The sequence below is a fragment of the Argentina silus genome, assembly GCF_951799395.1.
Source record: "Argentina silus genome assembly, chromosome: 10".
NCBI classification, from domain to species: domain Eukaryota; kingdom Metazoa; phylum Chordata; class Actinopteri; order Argentiniformes; family Argentinidae; genus Argentina; species Argentina silus.
In genome coordinates, this window is record NC_139664.1 from 16,169,760 (window position 1) to 16,187,813 (window position 18,054).

Here is an 18,054-nt window from a genome sequence, read left to right on the forward strand (position 1 = left end):
TTCTTAAAATAACGTGTTAGCCAAGAACGTTGTAACTTGAGGCATATGTGGTCTGTAGGCCTACTCACAATCAATTCATGTTTTCTACGATTAAAAAAAACGATAAAATGGTGTAGAAAACTTCAAGTAATATAACCTAGCCTCTCAATCTGATTTTCATGGTTCAAAAGTGCACTGTTCTACTTTGCTCTACTTTGAGCACAGGCTAATAATACCTTTCATGTCTCAAAGAGCACTCAGGAAAAAGAACATCACCAATGGGAATATTTAACTTGCTTTATTTCTAAAATACATTTTAACATATTTTAAACTTAGGGTTGTTTTAAACAACTTTTAATTCAACAGAGTCAAGTAAATACAAAACAAAAACATTATTTACATGGATTCCAAAAGTCTTGATATTTACAGCTGATGTGGAAGATGACACGGCATGGCTCATTGCTTCTTATTTGAGACGCCATCAGTCCATTGTAATGTTATGTGTCCTCATTTTGCGAGTCTTTTTGAATGGAGAGAAAAAAGTTCGTTGAGTTGTCTCCTCTGTTTTGTCCGTTTTATTTGTTTTTGTGTCCAGCCTTCTCGGCTAGTAGTCCTGATGAGGGGTGTGCGTCAAACTGTGCCGTCGCAAGTCACAGTTGCGCCGAAACACCTTTCCGCACCGGTCACAGCTGTAGGGCTTGATGTCTGTATGGGTGAGAAGGTGAGTTTTCAGGTTACTTCTTTGATTAAAGGTTCTTCCGCATGTGGGGCATTTGTGAGGAGATTCCTGTTTAGATTTAAAGATAGCAAAGGATTATTCCCTTTAACTTTGTAATATTGTATATTCTAATTTTAATCACTTGAATTACACTGTGTGGTGCCAATTGTTAGGCCTTTCCTGGGTAATGCGTTCTAAGAAAATGTAAGGTGTATATCCTATATTTGTATCACAATGTATAATAGTAATTCAATTATTGCAAAGAATGTGCAAATATGATTCAAATATTGTCACTAGGCCACCACAGACATTTTTATTTACCGCCATTATGCATTTTCTTATCAATGAGCATGCAGTGAACCATGCGCAATAAACACACAGAGTGCACAATGCTACCATCAAACAGCTTACACACGCTCTAGTGTTGATTAACATGTTTGTGTCATGGCAAATAATATGTTTACACTGCTTACCTGCATATGTAATGTTTTATGGACGGCTAAAGTTCGTGATTGACAAAATCCTTTCCCACACTCTTGACATTTGAATGGTTTTTCCTTGGAGTGGATGTACCTGAAAATTAAAACACGGAGGATATGTGATTAAAACTGTGAAATCCATACCTGCAGTGGTTTGTTTGTGGCTCTCACAAGCCCGTCAGTCATGTGTCCATTCTGCAAGTTACACTATATGCCTATATTCCGGATCATAAAAGGGCTTTAGCGCCCTCATGGAGTATAGACAAGACTGCAGGCATAGGTCATTACAAACATGAAGTAATTATGTCTGAATTCGCTGTACAATATTGCATTCAGTGAACAATATCAAATGTATATAAACTTGGCAATATAATTACATAACATGACTCATCTTAGTATATCGACAGTGAACAGTGTACCAATACAACATGCAACTTTTTGTCCAGGAAAGACATCACAAAAATCTTTACCTATGGTCTCGCAGATGATCTTGTCTTCTGAAGGCCTTGTGGCAAATATCACAGGTATAGGGCCGTTCGTCTGTGTGGGTCCTCTCGTGGATGAGGAGGTTGTATGACTTGGTGAAATGCCTGCCACAGAACTTGCAGATAAATTCCTTTTTTGTCTTTGATGGAAGCCTGCCCCTGGTAGGTTTTCTGTCGGGTGACAGTTTGTTCAGCTCCGAGATCGCACCCCCGAGCCCCGCTGTCAACTTTGCAAGATCCCCAGATTTCGGTGGGTCCTCCTGGGTGGCAGCAATGGCAAGGTTAGCAAAGTCAAACCTCGGCCTGTCCTTGTGCAGGGAGGGGAAAACGTGAATGCCTTGTTTTGGGTGGAAGAGGTGCGCAGCGAACGGTAACGCTGGAAAGGTGAACCTGGGGTCCACTAAGCCCTGGGCCGCTGCCATTTCGGTTATGGTTGACCTCAGTCCTTGCATGTGCGGGTAGCCAAGTGTCCAATGGTTCATATGCATCGTCTGCACAGCGCTGAGACCGTACAGTCCCTGGAGCTGGTCGACGGCAGCGGGAAAGGTATTGACAGCTTGGAGGAAGGAGTAGTTGGTCAGCTGAAGGGACGGGTGCAGAGGAATCGGCGCGGGCAAGGCTTTGCTCCCCATTTCGGCGATAGGCTTCACGGTCAAGGCCTCTGCAGAACTCTACAACTGTGACGACCCTGTTTGAGAGATGAAAGAGAAAATAAATTATCAGCGTAAAAATGTGGCTCAACTGCAGGGCCTACAATATTGCAATTACACTGGTAAACAAGCATAAGCAAATAGTAAACACATCACATCCAAAACAGACACCAACAATATTATGCAGCAAAGTTTGCCATCAGACCATGTTTTTATGTTTCGAGCATATTTTCTTCATGTGATTTTCTGATCTATAATCATGAATATTATAGGCCTATAGCCTGAGTACGAGGTTATGACAATTATAGCCTAACATCTCTGGGCCTTAAACTGGTGCAGCTGGATTACGCTATCTGAAATTCAGCATGTTAATATTATTGACTTAAATTATGTACATACTGTGGTCGGCTATATAGACCACAAGCGCAGTATGATTTTACTGGCCTATTTCAAAATTGCTCATAGCGTATAGACCGCATCAATATTGATTTATCTGTAAAAAAAAAAAAGAAAAAAGAAAAGAAGTCAATTCTTATACAAAATAATTGGCGTGCTAAGTGGTTGTTTGGTGCGAAGGGAACATGTCAAAGGCGTTTTACTACAGCTCGAGGTTATTCACATTCAGAGAAACTAGATCAATATTGAGCTCCAATAACAGAAGTAAGCCTATGAAACGGTGGTTCCATGAAGCGTTTAGCTGTAGTTTGCAGGGCCAATATGTCATTCCCAATCAGCCTCTTAAATGTTCAAAACATAGCTTACTAGTTTCATGTTGATGATACGTTGTGTAACAGAAAATTAAATGTATATGGTCTTAATCAGATTTGGAATTTTTAAATCTTCCCAGAAATGATCAAACCTGTTATTCCCCCCACGCGTGTGACAAAGATTAATTGAGAACAATATAGTCTACAAAGTGCTGCTTATCTCCTAAAATAAACTTTACCTACAATATTGTTGTAAAATACATTTATATTGGTTTTACGGTTGTTTCCGTTGGCTATCCTATTAAAACAGGCCTAGCAAACTAAACAACTTCTCTTTTAGATTGTAGATCTTACATTTTAGACTATGCGTTTCCATAATGTAGGCCTACTGATGTATCGCCAATAGTTTTCAACATTAGGGGCCATCTAGTCTCTATCTGAATATTGCACACTCAGGTGAGGAGCGAAATGTATGAGAATGTTGTGTGACTGTCACTGGGGTTGCATGCACAAGTTAAAAAGTAATGTTTTCCTTAGCTCACAGAGTAACGCTATTGCATGGACGTGACTTCTTTAACAGCACGAACAGGGAAGGCAGAGGAGACTGTGTATAAGCTATAAAACTCTATTTAGGCCTACTAGGCTGTATTTTCAAGTTTTTCTGTGGATTGCAAAGCAGATAAGTGATGATCGCTGACGATTAGTTGAGGATTTTTTAGAGATCCATATACAATGTATACATGCTTTGAAGCAACCCCCATTGGGGTTATCTTTATAACAAACATGTTGCCATAGAACAATTCCGCAAAATGAAGCGAGAGCTGATAAAGCTTAGTCAGCATTCGTCTGAAAATACTGTTATGAGATAAAAACAAAACTCAATTTAAAAATGCTGTCGGCCGCGTAATTGCACTGTATGCCATGACATTATCCACTGTAACTTAGAATTTATTGTTAGAACATTGACCTTTACAACCATGTAGTAGGCTACAGTATGTCACTCAGGCTGGGCAATTTACAGTATGCTTCCACATGTTGACAAGTACAGTGTTTGGTCTTGGCACTAACTATGTGTTTAAAGTTATCTTTTCTCATGAGTGGAAGAATATTCACATTTTCTTTTAATTTTAGAGGAGAGTTATTTGTCAGAATTGGGCAGGTGCAGCAACATTGTTGGACAACACGCTGTTGGTGTTGACTAATAATGTTGGTCAACACATGCCCGAATGAATAACAATCTCGTCTTGCATTTAGTTCTCTTTTACTTTAATACCCTGTATTGTCACTTCGACAGCAGTCTATGTATTTTGACATGTTCACTGTCGCGTTATGCTACTTTTTAATAGAATGAATAGGATGAACTCATTTTAACTTTCAGTCTTTTTGCGCACGGACTATTTCAACACAGCTGTAATGTAATCAAGTAGTAGACAAACTATCATGCCAAATAGAATCTTACCCCCAATAAATAGATGCCAAAGGTCACCCGCAAAGAGTTCTGTTGTATTTCAGTAATCCACAATGCCTAGAGGCGACGAACTCCAGTTTAACGTCAGCAAAAGTCTTCCAAGTTCGTCCATGAAAGTCTCATTGCCATACCCAGCCGACACTGATTTCTTGGATGCGTAGACTTTGCGCACTGTTTCAAAGAACTGGTTTAAAAAGAGATTTTAAAAGTATGTTCGCTATTGAGTTCAAGGGACACACGCGCAAGAGTCCCGTGCTCTGTTCGGAGTTCGGCTCGAGTGCGCGTAAAGAGCACAGGTCCTTCACTTTTCAGGGCTTCGGGCACTGGCGCGTTTAGCCCGCCCTCGGACACGCCTTCTCGCTGTGATTAACTCCAATGTTCTTCTCTGTTTATTTGTGTTTGGATAGCAACTACGATTCTAGAGGACGGTGTTCAGCGCTCAACCTGCATCTGACACTTCTTATTCCTTTTTTTTGGAGTAGTTCAATTTTCTTGGAGACAAACAAATAGCAAGATGAAAACATAATCAATTTACAATTCACACTTCAAACGTGCTCTCAAGACTTATAGTTGGTTAGAATACATTTGAGAACATGCTTATTTCGTAAATGGAAGGCACATGTAAAGTAAGAACTGACACATTTAAACGCTTTATTTCATTGGTAAAAGTGGTAAAAGTATGATTTTGAGGTCTAAGCCCTCGAACAAAACTTCCACAGATCATCAGTGTATTGGCGAGATGCAAGGCGAACCGTCACTGCACTGTTTTAGAACTTCTGAATGTAGTCTTTTTTTATCCACATCTGTCATATTAGAATAAGAGAGGCCAACTATACGACTTATGAATAACAATGAGCGAGACTCAACATAATTAAATGTAACCCCATTGCAATCACCACCACCACCACTCCATTTTTTGCCTGAACAACAGGTTGTTGCAACCCATAAAATGTGATCAAATCAAAACCAAATAATACCCTCTTTGACATAGGGTTAGTCACCTTACCAACGATCCCTATATCTGAGAGTGAGAGCAGAATATTAAACAGGATCAAATGCCATTAAATGCGGCTGAATAAGTCCACCCATTTAAATCAATGTCTTAACTTTAGAGACTGTGTTTTGCCTACCACGTTGAAATTTCATTGTAAAAAGCTGCATATAATTACAACATCTACCTCTTTGACAAAATTAGACTAGCTGAGTTTTATGTTAGAGAATAGTCTTAATTGATTTAGTTTAGTTTTAGATTAATTAAGAGTAATTAGCTAACTTGAATTGTCTAAATAGGGAAGAGAAATTACATTTAAAATATGTGCTGCTCTTTGGAGACGCAAAAGAATGTTCATGTTCTATGAGGAGAAAAATGTTTCTTGATTCATTCAAAGTCGAAAATCTGTCTTAGATAAAGGCGTATTTATCGAACAACGTTGCAACATTATGGAGCCGAGACGCTCGATTCTCTCTTTTTTACTCCATAAATGCCGTTTGCACAGGAGGTCTAAATTGTCTTCGAATTAACTCTGTCATTTTTTTTTTTTTATAAAACAACAATAAGTAAGCCAATAAATAGGTTGTAGTTTCGAGGTGATTTTTTAAAAACATAAAAACAGTACAATAATGAAAATATATCTAAACAAAAGACTACCTTATAAATCCAACGGTGAGAGGCAAAGTGATGACAATGTCTCACTAATTAGAAGTCAGTAACATTTCAGACGAATTATAATATTATGCATGATTTTCATAAAACGAACAAGGGTTGCATTCAATATGTAACTTAGCTACACCCTTCAGTGTAAATGTAAAACAGGTTAACAGGGTAATGATGACACCACCACAGCAACCTGCAGTTGCATTACTAACAGCGCTCGAATGCAGCTCTGCAGAATGCAGGTCTGCAGTGCCGCCTATTGGTAGGCCTACATATCTGTGACACACCACGGATACAACTTGAGAAAGATGTTGTTCAAGCTGTTCTAACGGAGTGGACTATCTTCAGTAAGCTATAATGAAATTCTACAACAGTAATAATGACTTCACTGAGCAAAATTAAAGATCATTAACGAAGCATAATGAAGTTAGTGTGGTAGCCTATGTTTGTTGTGTGCTGCGTCTCCATATTGGAAATCGACATTTTTGAAATTCCGATGTCTATAAAATGTTGACGCTTTGAATACATTTAAGACTATTGGAATATTTGTATAAAACAACAGTCGTTTACCCGAAGTGATCAATCAATATAGAAACAAAAGGAATCGCATCACACTCTCAGAGCCTGCATCACTGAGTGTCCTGTTCAGTGTTTTTGCATTGCTCTGACGTAACTAGGCAAGCACGTTGGGCAAATTAAACAAATGAAGAACAAAGAGTTTGGTTAATAATCAAATGAGTGGAAATTACAGGACAACCTTGCGATTGGATGGTTCCATCTCAGACAGTGTGTGGGCTTTTGTAAAGTTCAGTCATTGGTTGATAAATTATAAGAGCTCAAGTGACATTTTTCGTTGTGCAGAATTTCACCTTTACTACGTTCCATTTGAATGTGTTGACACCCTTGCAAATGTTGTGGTTTTCATTCAGTTTCGTATCTCTGTGTGAAACATCATCTCCACTGAAAAGAAAAGCACAAAATGGAAACGATTACATGCATCTGATTGTTATTGATATACAAAAATACCAAGAAAACAAAAACTGCACTGAACTGTACCAAGAAAATGTTTTTTTCTTCTCCATTTTGATAAAATTTGAAATCCATATCCAATAATAATTTTCAGATATCGTTCCACTTACCCCTTGGTAAATATTGTCTTTGCCTTTGAGGTCAATCAGAAATATAAGCTTAATTGATAATCAAAACTCCTAATAAAATTCCCATAGACTGGACATGCTGAGCTACCTTCATCATAATGTCAGGCCTATATAAAACACATTGGCGTTTTAGTATTTCCAGAATAGAATCATGAATGTCTCACTTTCATATTGTTACATTGGACATGACTTCTATATTTGTTCTGTCTTTAAAGAGCTATTAAAACCTTGATACTGTGATATGAGAATTAGAATTCAAACGATTGACTTCCTGAGGAAACCGACTGGTTCAGTCTTTTGTTCTTAGCAACCTATATGCTTTACACACTCTACTGCTACACTGTGTTGTTCTAAGCAAATAATAATACTGCATAACCTTTATAGTATGTATGGCTTCTTTATGATATCACAATCCCTGCAGCACCCTACCTTGCCAAGTGCCACATGGGTCTGTATCTGATGTAGCATTAGCTAGCCTAGTATATAAAGTCACTCAATGGAAACATCATCAACTGTAAGCCTTCTTCTATAGGCCTAAAGTATTCTTGCTCTAAAAGTGTTTTTGGTTGGTAGGATAATGGTTCTAATGACTCCAGATCTTCCCTGTCGGCCCCAATCCCCCGTCCGTCGTGATTATGTGTTAAGTAGTATCAGCGTTGTAGTACTGCAGCTGCCATAATGGCAGACACTCTTCTTCCTCTGACAATGAGCGACAGTAGACAAGCACCTATAGTCCCTCCGAAATGGAGCAAGACATGGGTAGTAACCAGCAGGGCTATACCTCAGTGTCACAACAGTAATAAACCGAAAAGCCAATGCATTTTAACCTGCCATTTTAATAAGCATAACATAGGCCTATCACTGGAATTGTGTCTTGATTTGGATTTTTTCTCCAGCTGTTCTTTTTTTCATGCAATAAAAAGTAATGCAACATGATTGTTGTTTACATTGCAGGGATTTACCTAAGCTGTCTTGCTGATATTTCATTCATGCGATGTAAGGCTGAGAAAAAGTGACCTTTCAACTTTTTCAGGAAAAAGTGAAAAAGTGACATAGATTAATTATTGTCAACACACCTTTGGTTCTATGTGTATAATATTACACAAATCATATAACATATAATTTAGTGTACATACAATTCCTAGAGGTAGGTCTACTTATCTTTTACCTCTTCTGCAGTTCGAAATCCTCACATCCACCACAGTTCTTGACAGAGTAATATCTAGTATGTCTGACAAAGATGTCAACTGGGTTCTCCGGAGTCAGGCTTGGGCTGTGTCTCTCTCTGTATGTGCAGGTTGACAGACAGGATGTCAGGTCCATGACAGCAGGGGTGATATGTTACTGTTGTTACCTGCTGTGGTTTTGAAGCCCCCACATCTCCACCTACTCTTGCCCTCATCCTGCCCCAACAGCGCTTCAGGATGGTTGTTTTTTGTGCAAAGACCCTCATCTTTTCATGAAAAGGGCCTCATTTTCTCATGAAAACACCCGAATTTTCTTCCCTGCCAAACTCCTCTTGATGTGAAGATAAGTGTGCCTTTAAAAACCTTATATTTCATAATATAACTGGAACACTCAGAGCACTGGTGTTATTTCATGATTTTAGTTAAATTAATGACATACTATAGGTTAGCCAATCTATCCAATATGTAACTGCAATGAATGTGTTATGGCACCTGCTTGGGGAGGAATGTTGGAGTTAGAATCATGTGCATCATCCCTGTTGACCTTGTTTACCCATGGATCATATGGTTATAATACTGTTATAACATGATGTTGGAAATGGAGTATAATATCATCTATTTGCAAAAGAAATGTCTGTTCAGTTCTGCTCATCTAAATTAATTCATTAACAGACATTTAGTTTAATAGTTGGTAAAACACGATGGTAAAATACGTGAATATATTACTTTGTAGCCTAATAACGGTCCTCTCATCAAAACAGGGACGCACAAGTGTGTACAGTAGCCTACCTCTGACAGATCATCACATACAGTATGGGCCGGTGGGGCGGCACAGCAGGCGGTGATATTGACACAGGGACTCTCCAGTAGGGCGATTTCCATCCGTTTTCCCATCCAACCAAGGAGAAGCGGAAGGATAGTACAACAGCAAGCTAGTCTGTCCGCTCCCTGACGTCACGGGGTTGTTTCACCGGACTGGAGCTTTTGACAGCTGGCGAGCTGAATACGAAACTCGATTGCAGTTACTGTAGCTTATAGAAAACTACCTTCTTTTTACTGTTAGTTGTGCGCGTCACTGTGTTGGACATTCATAAATATGGAGCAGTCAGCGCCCAAAAGGTGGGTTGATAGACTGTTTCGTCGTAGCCTAAAGTACGACGCAGCGCTCCAAACTTTAATTGCTGCTCTTATGTATCGGTTTTAACGATAACCGTAACTCGCAGAACATTTCAAAGATGATAAGCAACAATATTTGTGACAGTCCGATCATGTCCGGGGCTTGGGATGTTTTATTTTATTTAACAAAGCAGCAGTAGTGACAACTGATGTTCTTCTACTCTATTACAGTCACTGTCGCTAGTAAATGTTTCCTCTGAGGAATAGGACCGCCTCCTATTGGTTACATTGTTACATTTTGTTGAGGCAACACTCTTGCTGTTACAACTATGTTTTTACACTGAAACAACTAGTAACAATGGAAAATGCATAACCCTGCTATAGCCTGGAGACCAACTTGAAGGTGTCATTGTAGAGAAGAGCCCATGATAAATACATGGAGCAGGTCCACACTTATACCAACCATGTTCACCATTGCAGTCATTTCTCATTGACAGGGATTGCAGTGTTAGATAAAGTAAATGCTGTCAGAATTGGAACTCACATGGGACAAGTGGGCAATGCATTCCTTTTTCATATTAGGGTTTCATAATGAACTGTTTGCGTATCTCCTGATGTACCAACAACATAGGTGACCCGATCACAACACATTGACATTTTGAGAGCAGAGCATAGGCAACACATTGCAACACATGTGACAAGACAACACAGGCTTATTTTATGCAATTTAGGCCCATCACAAACATGCAAGAGTGGACACAGTCTCTATCTATGAAACATTTAAAGTACAGATATTATTGTTGTTATACCATTCAGCAGTGAAGAACCAGGTTGTGTGATTGTTTGACATGCAGTAAGGTTATTGTAGGTTATTGTGTGTACCATGTTTTACTCTCTCTTACAGCAAGCTGAATAAACTGAGTGAAGACAGTTTAACTAAGCAACCAGAGGAAGTTTTTGATGTTCTAGAGAAACTTGGTGAAGGGTAAGAGCCTCATGCTTGTTTTTCTTTCTTTTCCTCTACGTATTCTGTATTCTGTTTTTCTGCAGAGGCAAACATGTCACCTGATGTTGTTCTCTATCAGGCCATTCAGAGCAGCCCAGTTAACTACTGAAGCATTGCGGTGATGAGAGTCAAACTCCTGCCCTCTACCCCCTCTACAACTCCTCCCTCTCTCTCTCTCTCTCTCTCTCTCTCTCTTTCTCTCTCTCTCTCTGTCTCTGTCTCTCTCCTTCCTTCCCTCTCTCTCTCTCTCTCTCTCTCTTTCTTATCTCTCTCTCTCTGTCTCTGTCTCTCTCCTTCCTTCCCTCTCTCTCTCTCTGTCTCTCTCTCTCTCTCTCTCTCTCTCTCTCTCTATCCTTCTCTCTCTCCCTCTCTCTTTCTACCCACTCTCTCTCCCCCTGAGCTGCTCTAGCTCTCCCCTCCCTCCCTCTCTCTTGTGAACTAACAGAGGATGACATTGTGTCAATGAATGGGCACTTTCATTTCTATCATCAGTATCACTTCTCTTTGCCCTGCATGGTGTTTTGAAAGATGCATGGTGTTCTAAGTTGTAGTGACATGATCAGACTTTCTACCTATGAGAGAGCAGTCAGACTGGTGTGTGTGTGTGTGTGTGTGTGTGTGTGTGTGTGTGTGTGTGTGTGTGTGTGTGTGTGTGTGTGTGTGTGTGTGTGTGTGTGTGAGCAGTCGGAGGTGAGCGGGTACAGTACATTCCTCCAGTGCGTGATCTCTTCTCCATCTGCTGTCCATTGCCACTCTATTCACGGTTCTCCTGCCATCTGTTTAACAGCGTTCAGCACCTTTGCGTGACCAAACGCTGTGCTCCCTGCAACGTCATCAACTTTGCCAAAGGGGCATAAAAAGGAAAACCGCCATGATATCGTACTCCTCTATCCAATAAAACCCACAGTTAATGCTGCTCAACCCTCGCACCAAATCCCATTTGTCAGCGAATAGCTTCCTCCCTTTGTCTCCACGGGGGCTTGTGCCTCTCTCCAACATGCCATCTTTAGTCATACTTTGTCTGGCCCCATTGGCTCCACACAGACGCAGAGAAAGTGATCTCAGAGATCTCTTTATTTGAGTATAAATCAAAAATCTGCATTGAAAAAAAAGAATCCTTTTATCGATTCAAGCCAGGCTTTCAGTTCCCTGTGTTACCCTCGACTTCTGCATGTTCTGCTAGTCTTCTTGGCTGAGAACGGGCCTTAGCTGCCCAGAGGGGAAAAAAAGGCATGGGCTTTTCTTCTCAGAGCATCTTCCTCTTCCTCCAAGGTCCTATGGGAGTGTTTACAAGGCCATACACAAGGAGTCAGGCCAGGTGGTAGCCATCAAACAGGTGCCCGTGGAGTCTGATCTACAGGAAATCATCAAAGAGATATCCATCATGCAACAGTGCGACAGGTATCGTGCACAAGCCCGCTCAATTACCATCCCTCTTTGCATGAGCTCCCCTCTGTCATAGATGACAGATATGAACCATAAGGAAGACAATATTCTTCTTTGACTGACTGTAGCCAACAGACTTATTGAGAATAATGGTATTTTATTTATCTTTTGTATCCCCTTTATTCAGCCCCTACGTTGTGAAGTACTATGGCAGCTACTTCAAGAACACAGACTTGTGGATTGTGATGGAGTACTGTGGCGCAGGCTCAGTCTCTGACATTATCCGGCTACGCAACAAAACGGTATGTGTGTCGCTCGGGTGAGTGTTTAACAGCCTGTGGATTGCAGAAATGCTCTTGTACCCTTCTGATAATTGATGTAGACAATCTGAGAAGGTCACATATAATGCCATCTTTTACTCAGTGTTTTCATCTGAAATATACGTACTGTACTAGGCCATGTTTGTATTTTACTTTGCTAGGGTATGTTTCCCCATAGTGTACTGTATGTGAGGGTTAAATTATTTTGGGTACGATTCTGTTGAAATAGCAGTGCAGGGTGCAGAGCAGGTCTTGAGTGGTTACCCGGCTCTCTCACTGGTGGAGGGAGGGAGGGAGGGAGGGAGCTGTGTAAAAGTCAGCAGGAGTTCTCAGGAAGTGAACAGTATCCTCCAGACCCCAGGCTCCACTTCCTCCTCTGCTACAATATTGGCAGAGAGGGCTCTATCAAACTGTCTCAAACATGTGCTACCCCAATAAAGTCACTGCATTTTTGCATTGTTATGTGACCGCAATGAAAAAGGCATTTCAGCCAGCGCGGTGACGGAGAGCTTCCACGGTGACAGGATTGACCTGTTTCCTGCAGGGGGCATTCTCCAGATTCTAGTCGGCTGTGGGCCGTGGTGATGGCTGCAGTACAATGTAATGTGCTCGGCACAGTTTTAGGTGGGGCTGTGTGTCAATGTCATTAATCACCATCTCCACATCGTGCCCTTCACTCATGTGCTGACTGGTACTCCTGTAAGAGCAGCTCTGTTTCAGACGTAGGAGCCTCTAACCCCTGCCCCTCTCCCTGGGTGAATACTGCAGCAGCTCCTGCTGGACGGCAAGGCGACGGATGGTAAAACTCACTCTCCCAAGCACCTGTTTCCCGGCCACGCTCAAGTGTTGTTAATAGGCTGACGAGAGACATAAACAAAGTTACTGCAGTGCGCTTGAGGGATAAATCAACGCAGGCACAGAATGTCCTGGGCACTCTGTCAGAGGTGACGTTTTTAAAAGCCCCGGTGCTGTGCTGCTCTACTGGGCTGTGTTCCTCTGTCCCGTCTGGTACCTGTGGAGAGATGGAGAGATGGAGGGATGGAGGGGTGGAGAGACAGAGAGAGGGAGACACTGGACTGGAGAGGGCACGGAGAGGGATGGGGAGGAAAGGAGGGTAGGACTGGAGTGGGGTGAATAGGGGGCTACTGCTCGTCCACAGCCTTTTAATTCCTTCTCCACATACAGTAGCATCACTATTCAGTCCATTTTGAAAGTACAGTAGCGTGCGGTCGCAAAGCCTCCCAATATTTTTGTTGTTGTTGCTGACCAAAGGTGAATGACATGATGGTCATTGCTCTCTTTGACCTGTCTCTTATTTTCAGTTCACAGAGTTCCTGGTTTTACATCCTTGAAAAATGAATTCTGGAATAATATGACAGTTTTCTTATCTGAAACACCCCATGCAATGTGTGAATTAATTTCTTCAACTTTTTTTTTTTTTTAGCTTTCTGTTTCTTTATGATGTGCCAGATGTAGAGGAGCTGCACGGAGAGAGACAGGAAATGACTTTCCACTTTGAAAATGAGAGCAAATCCTGACAATGGTACAAGAGAAACCTAGAGCTGTGAAAGACCTCCGGAATGTCTAAAGGCAGAGGAACTCATTTTTGTAGATTTGTTTACTGTTTTAAATGCAGGGCAATGATTACGGTTTGTGTTGGTGTCCTCTATCAAATGCTCAGTGAAGCATACTCCTATCAGAGAAAACTGAAACAGAGCATGTTTCCCTCGGAAGTTTGATGCTAAAAATATCCTTGCCCCGTGGCTGTATTCCAAGCTTGTTGCTACTCCCTCTCATTTTCCTCCAACTCTTTGAACTGAAATAACATTTATAAATGGACTTGTGTTTTTTGATAGTACTCTGTTTGACTAAATGGATTCAACAGACCCACGGTTTTACAGTTATTTAGTCTACGGTCCATACGCACACTCACTCACACACACACTCAAACAAACACACACACACGGTCACACACACACACACACACACACACACACACACACACACACACACACACACACACACACACACACACACACACACACACAATCACACTCTCACACTCACACACTATCAAGTATTGAGTTGCAACCAGAGATGCAGGCTTAGGAGAAGTTGCTTTTGCTCTCTCATCAGTTCTTAGTAATCACTTCCTTTCCAGCCCAGTAAGTCCCGTTTTTTCCAGAGGCATTTATAAGACGCATGTTCACAACTTGTAGCCTGGGAAAAATCAGAGTTTTTTTAGTCACAACTACAGTAATATGGTGCTTCTGGATGCATTATTTACAGTCAATTCGTAGACAGGAAATATTGTTTTATAAACGTCTACTTAGTTTTGAATATGTATTTGTGCTTTTAATAGGGTTTTAAGCTGTTTACGACATATGGGTGAGAGTAAAATTATTGGTCATGGGAGGCCCTTGGCCGGCTGTGGATATTGGCAAAGTTGTAGGCTCCACCAAAATAGTCCTGGGGAGGTCCAAATGACCTGTTTTATACCAACACTGGTGCTTTGTCATAAAACCAGAGAGAAGTCCAGTCAGAGCTTGGGTATTTGTTTGAAGGAGACGGAAAAGTCCTGCATACAGGAGTTGGTGCACTGCATTTGATGTAAGTGGAAATCTCAGAAAAATACCCTCTTACAGTAGGTTGGAAACTAGGTTCTGGTCAAATACTCCCATCATTGAGAAAAGCACTATGTTCCACTATAGTCCTATGTTTTTTTTTTTAATGAAAATGTTAGCTGGTGTCTGCATAGTAAAAACCATCAGTTCATCCAAGCATTGGGATTACAGCCTATTATTAGCGCTGTCACGCACACAAAAAAACATTATCTCCATCCAGAGTATATGTCAGTTTGATGGATGGTGGAAGTGTGTGCCAGGATTATGTTTTATGAAAGTTAAAGGACTCCAGGGTCGGACTCTGAAGCACATAATCCCGGTGAAAGTGCTTAGCTGGATGAACCAAGCGTTTATTAAACACCTATGAGAGGCCCTGGAGCTGATGTGGGCCTGGGTACTGTTCATCCAACTTACTAACACTCTCCTGTGGTTTCAATCGCACGTCTTTGGCATTTGGGCATGAAATTAAAATGGCTCTCAAACTCCATCTCACCTTGTATAAATGGAATGAAAATCTTATTGTTACTCATTGATAATTGTCCGAGAGCAACTCACGACACCCTCTAAAAGTGTTGTCATATAATTTCCTGCTGTTATCTATGCTGTTTTTCATTCTGCAGATTTTTGAAGAGAGAAAAAAAAAGGTAATAGTTTTGGCAATATGTTTTAGATTTGATGGTACAAGCGAGAATTGCCTATAAATGGTGGCGTATTGATTTCACATGTGGAGTAGTACCCTGCCTCATAGCAGGGAATGCCTTTCCTGAGCATGGCCCTCTCAGCCTGGATGTGCAGCAGAGGGCTGCTAGGAGCTCAGTGCACTGAGCCATGGATCTGGGAGCCGTTAAAAGTACTATAAAAGTTCCACATCCACAATTATTCGGACTTCAAGATTTATAAATCTCTTCTAATGCTTATGGTGGATGTATTACTGGTTTAAACATAGAAATTGATTGCTGCCCCATCGGTAACGGCACACTTGATAATTATAAATGAACCCATAAATAAAAGCCAACAGACTTTTACAGATTCTGGCACAGTAGACATGGTAGTACTGTTTGACCCGGACGGGTCAATGCTAAACAGATTGAGGTGTAGTCTACAACTGGTGTGAAAGATATTCAAAGGCTGAAATCTTTAAAACATCCTCATGTCCTCCAAGGTTACTCTGTGATGGATGTTCAGATCATTGTAGAAGGAAAGAACACACTCAAAAAACCCACATAAAGTGTTGCCCAGACAACGGCAATGACAACGGCAGAACAATGTTGTAGAGATTTCATGGTGGATCCAGCGGGCCTGGAGAACTGGAAATGTTTACTGTCCACACAGCTAATTTGTGTGTTTTTATTTGCAGTTGTGTATCTGGGACCGGGAAAATAGTCAACAGACGTTGACAAAATGACCGCAGGGAGGAAGTAGAAGCAAATGCTCTCCATTACTGCAGCCCAGTGCCGTACTAATCAGCTCCATGTCTGTTCTTCCTACACCACAGCTGGCTAGAGTCTGACATCCAGTGGCATGCTGAACCGTAGCAGAAGGCTGTACCTAGGCTCTAGGCCTGCAGAGTGGTGCAGTATTTGAAGGATTACTGGGTTATGTTGAGTGAAGTTTATCAGTGTGCTGCTGTGTCACTACTGTACAGTATGTACTTCATTATTGCTGCTGTGACCATGAATTCAGCAGCTACTTCACCTACAATAGGTGTACTGGCTGTATACAATTATATGCAGATGTTATAATTGTGGAAAGATCAATCAAATAAGATATATCTTTACAGTATACCTTTATATATGATATGCCAGTATATCTTTATACAGTATTGCAGTATTGCACAATTCCATTGCAATGCATAATGTAAGATTTGATATGGAAGATTTATAGTACATGAAGTACATTCACACGCTGTTGATAGCAGAGAACACACCAGAAGGTGAGAAAATAAAATACATATTTTTTCCAGGTCCTCGCTGGATTAACTGTTGCTACGTTCATGATTTCATAGCGTTGTGAAACCAACATGAGCAATGTTCCTGACCCCAATCAGGAGTCAGACAGCAGTGTGGAGTCGCCGGGGGCCGCTGGATGGACAGGCAGGGAGCCGTAAACCCCGAAGACCAGGAGCCCTCCTGCATGTTTACCCCAACCTTTTATGAGTGATGTCACCAAGTTGTAAAAAGATACAGTTCTCGGCGGTCCCCTCCCTTTGTTTCTATTTGAGAAAATAAACAAGGCTAAGTGTGCAGAGAGGGGGCAGCCCGTGTCAGAGAGGGACCCTGGGCTCCGGTGCGTACAGCCAGCTCAAGTGGGCTGTGGGGATCTGTAACAGTCCAGGTGCTGCTGCGCTCAGGCCCAGCCACCGCCGGCCAAGCACGGTCTCTCGTGTGGGAGAGCCGGGCCGTAAATATCCAGCCTTTGTGTGTGTAGAGCCCCGATTGAAACGAAAACACAAACTGTTAATGATCCATGGGGGCCGCTGCTTACCATGTGTGTGTGTCTTCTTTGGCCCTGGGAAACCAGAGAGACTGAATCACCTCGGTTTCCTCTCTATCTCTCTCTGTCCTCAGGAATCAACCCAGCAACACACTCATTCTCTCCCCTTTGGAATTTCATAAATATTCTCCTTGTACCTATTCCCTTCCCGCTTTTACATGTTTTTTTTTTTACATTTTATGTCTCAGTAAAGGCCTTTATGGTACCGCAGCAATATGTTTTTACTGTACATAACTTATACAGCAATATGCTGTATGAATGTCGCAATGTGTGTCAATCGCATTGAAAGAGGCTGTATTTTATGTAAGCTCTCAGAGTGCTGGGTGGTTGGGGCTGCTGCCAGGGGTCCTGGACCGGGGTATGGTGTAAGGTCATTCCAGCTAGCTTCAAATAGCGCTTACAACATTTGACCATTGAGATGCTGAGCTTCGCCCTCTGGCCTTTTCCATAGAAGTAGCATTCTTCTGGAAAGCGCTGTGCTTTGCTCCCCCTCCTGGTCTGAGCCGTTCCCTGGCCCAGGCTTTTATTGGCTTTCCCGGGCCTCACAGAACTTGGCCGGGTCTGGCTCTCTCAGGCACTTTCCCACTAATGAAGTGCACATTCTGCCGGAGCGGGGAACGCTTGG

General features: G+C 41.6%; 2 protein-coding genes across 4 annotated transcripts in view; one reads left to right on the top strand and one right to left on the bottom strand.

Annotated features, from left to right (window-relative positions):
* Positions 1 to 178: 178 nt before the first annotated feature.
* On the bottom strand, positions 179 to 7,102 carry osr2 (odd-skipped related transciption factor 2). Of its 3 annotated transcripts, none has more exons than XM_083679258.1 (4): positions 7,010 to 7,102; positions 1,647 to 2,349; positions 1,171 to 1,270; positions 179 to 684 (listed from the first exon to the last, which is right to left on the bottom strand). In XM_083679258.1, the coding sequence occupies exons 2-4, from the start codon at positions 2,291 to 2,293 to the stop codon at positions 610 to 612; spliced, it is 822 nt and encodes a 273-aa protein (XP_083535384.1). In that variant the 5' UTR covers positions 2,294 to 2,349; positions 7,010 to 7,102; the 3' UTR covers positions 179 to 609. The 3 variants fall into 3 exon arrangements, with proteins under 3 accessions (XP_083535384.1, XP_083535382.1, XP_083535383.1); XM_083679256.1 differs by having other exon boundaries at positions 179 to 766; XM_083679257.1 differs by lacking the exon at positions 7,010 to 7,102 and adding an exon at positions 4,478 to 4,651 and having other exon boundaries at positions 179 to 766.
* A 2,464-nt stretch (positions 7,103 to 9,566) lies between these two features.
* Positions 9,567 to 18,054, top strand: part of LOC310811150 (serine/threonine-protein kinase 3) — a 53,638-nt gene continuing 45,150 nt past the window's right edge. Inside the window, exons 1-4 of the mRNA XM_083679233.1 lie at positions 9,567 to 9,603; positions 10,505 to 10,585; positions 11,879 to 12,007; positions 12,180 to 12,294. Coding sequence (XP_083535359.1) covers positions 9,581 to 9,603; positions 10,505 to 10,585; positions 11,879 to 12,007; positions 12,180 to 12,294 — 348 coding nt within the window. The 5' untranslated portion in view covers positions 9,567 to 9,580. The remainder of the gene's footprint in view (positions 9,604 to 10,504; positions 10,586 to 11,878; positions 12,008 to 12,179; positions 12,295 to 18,054) is intronic.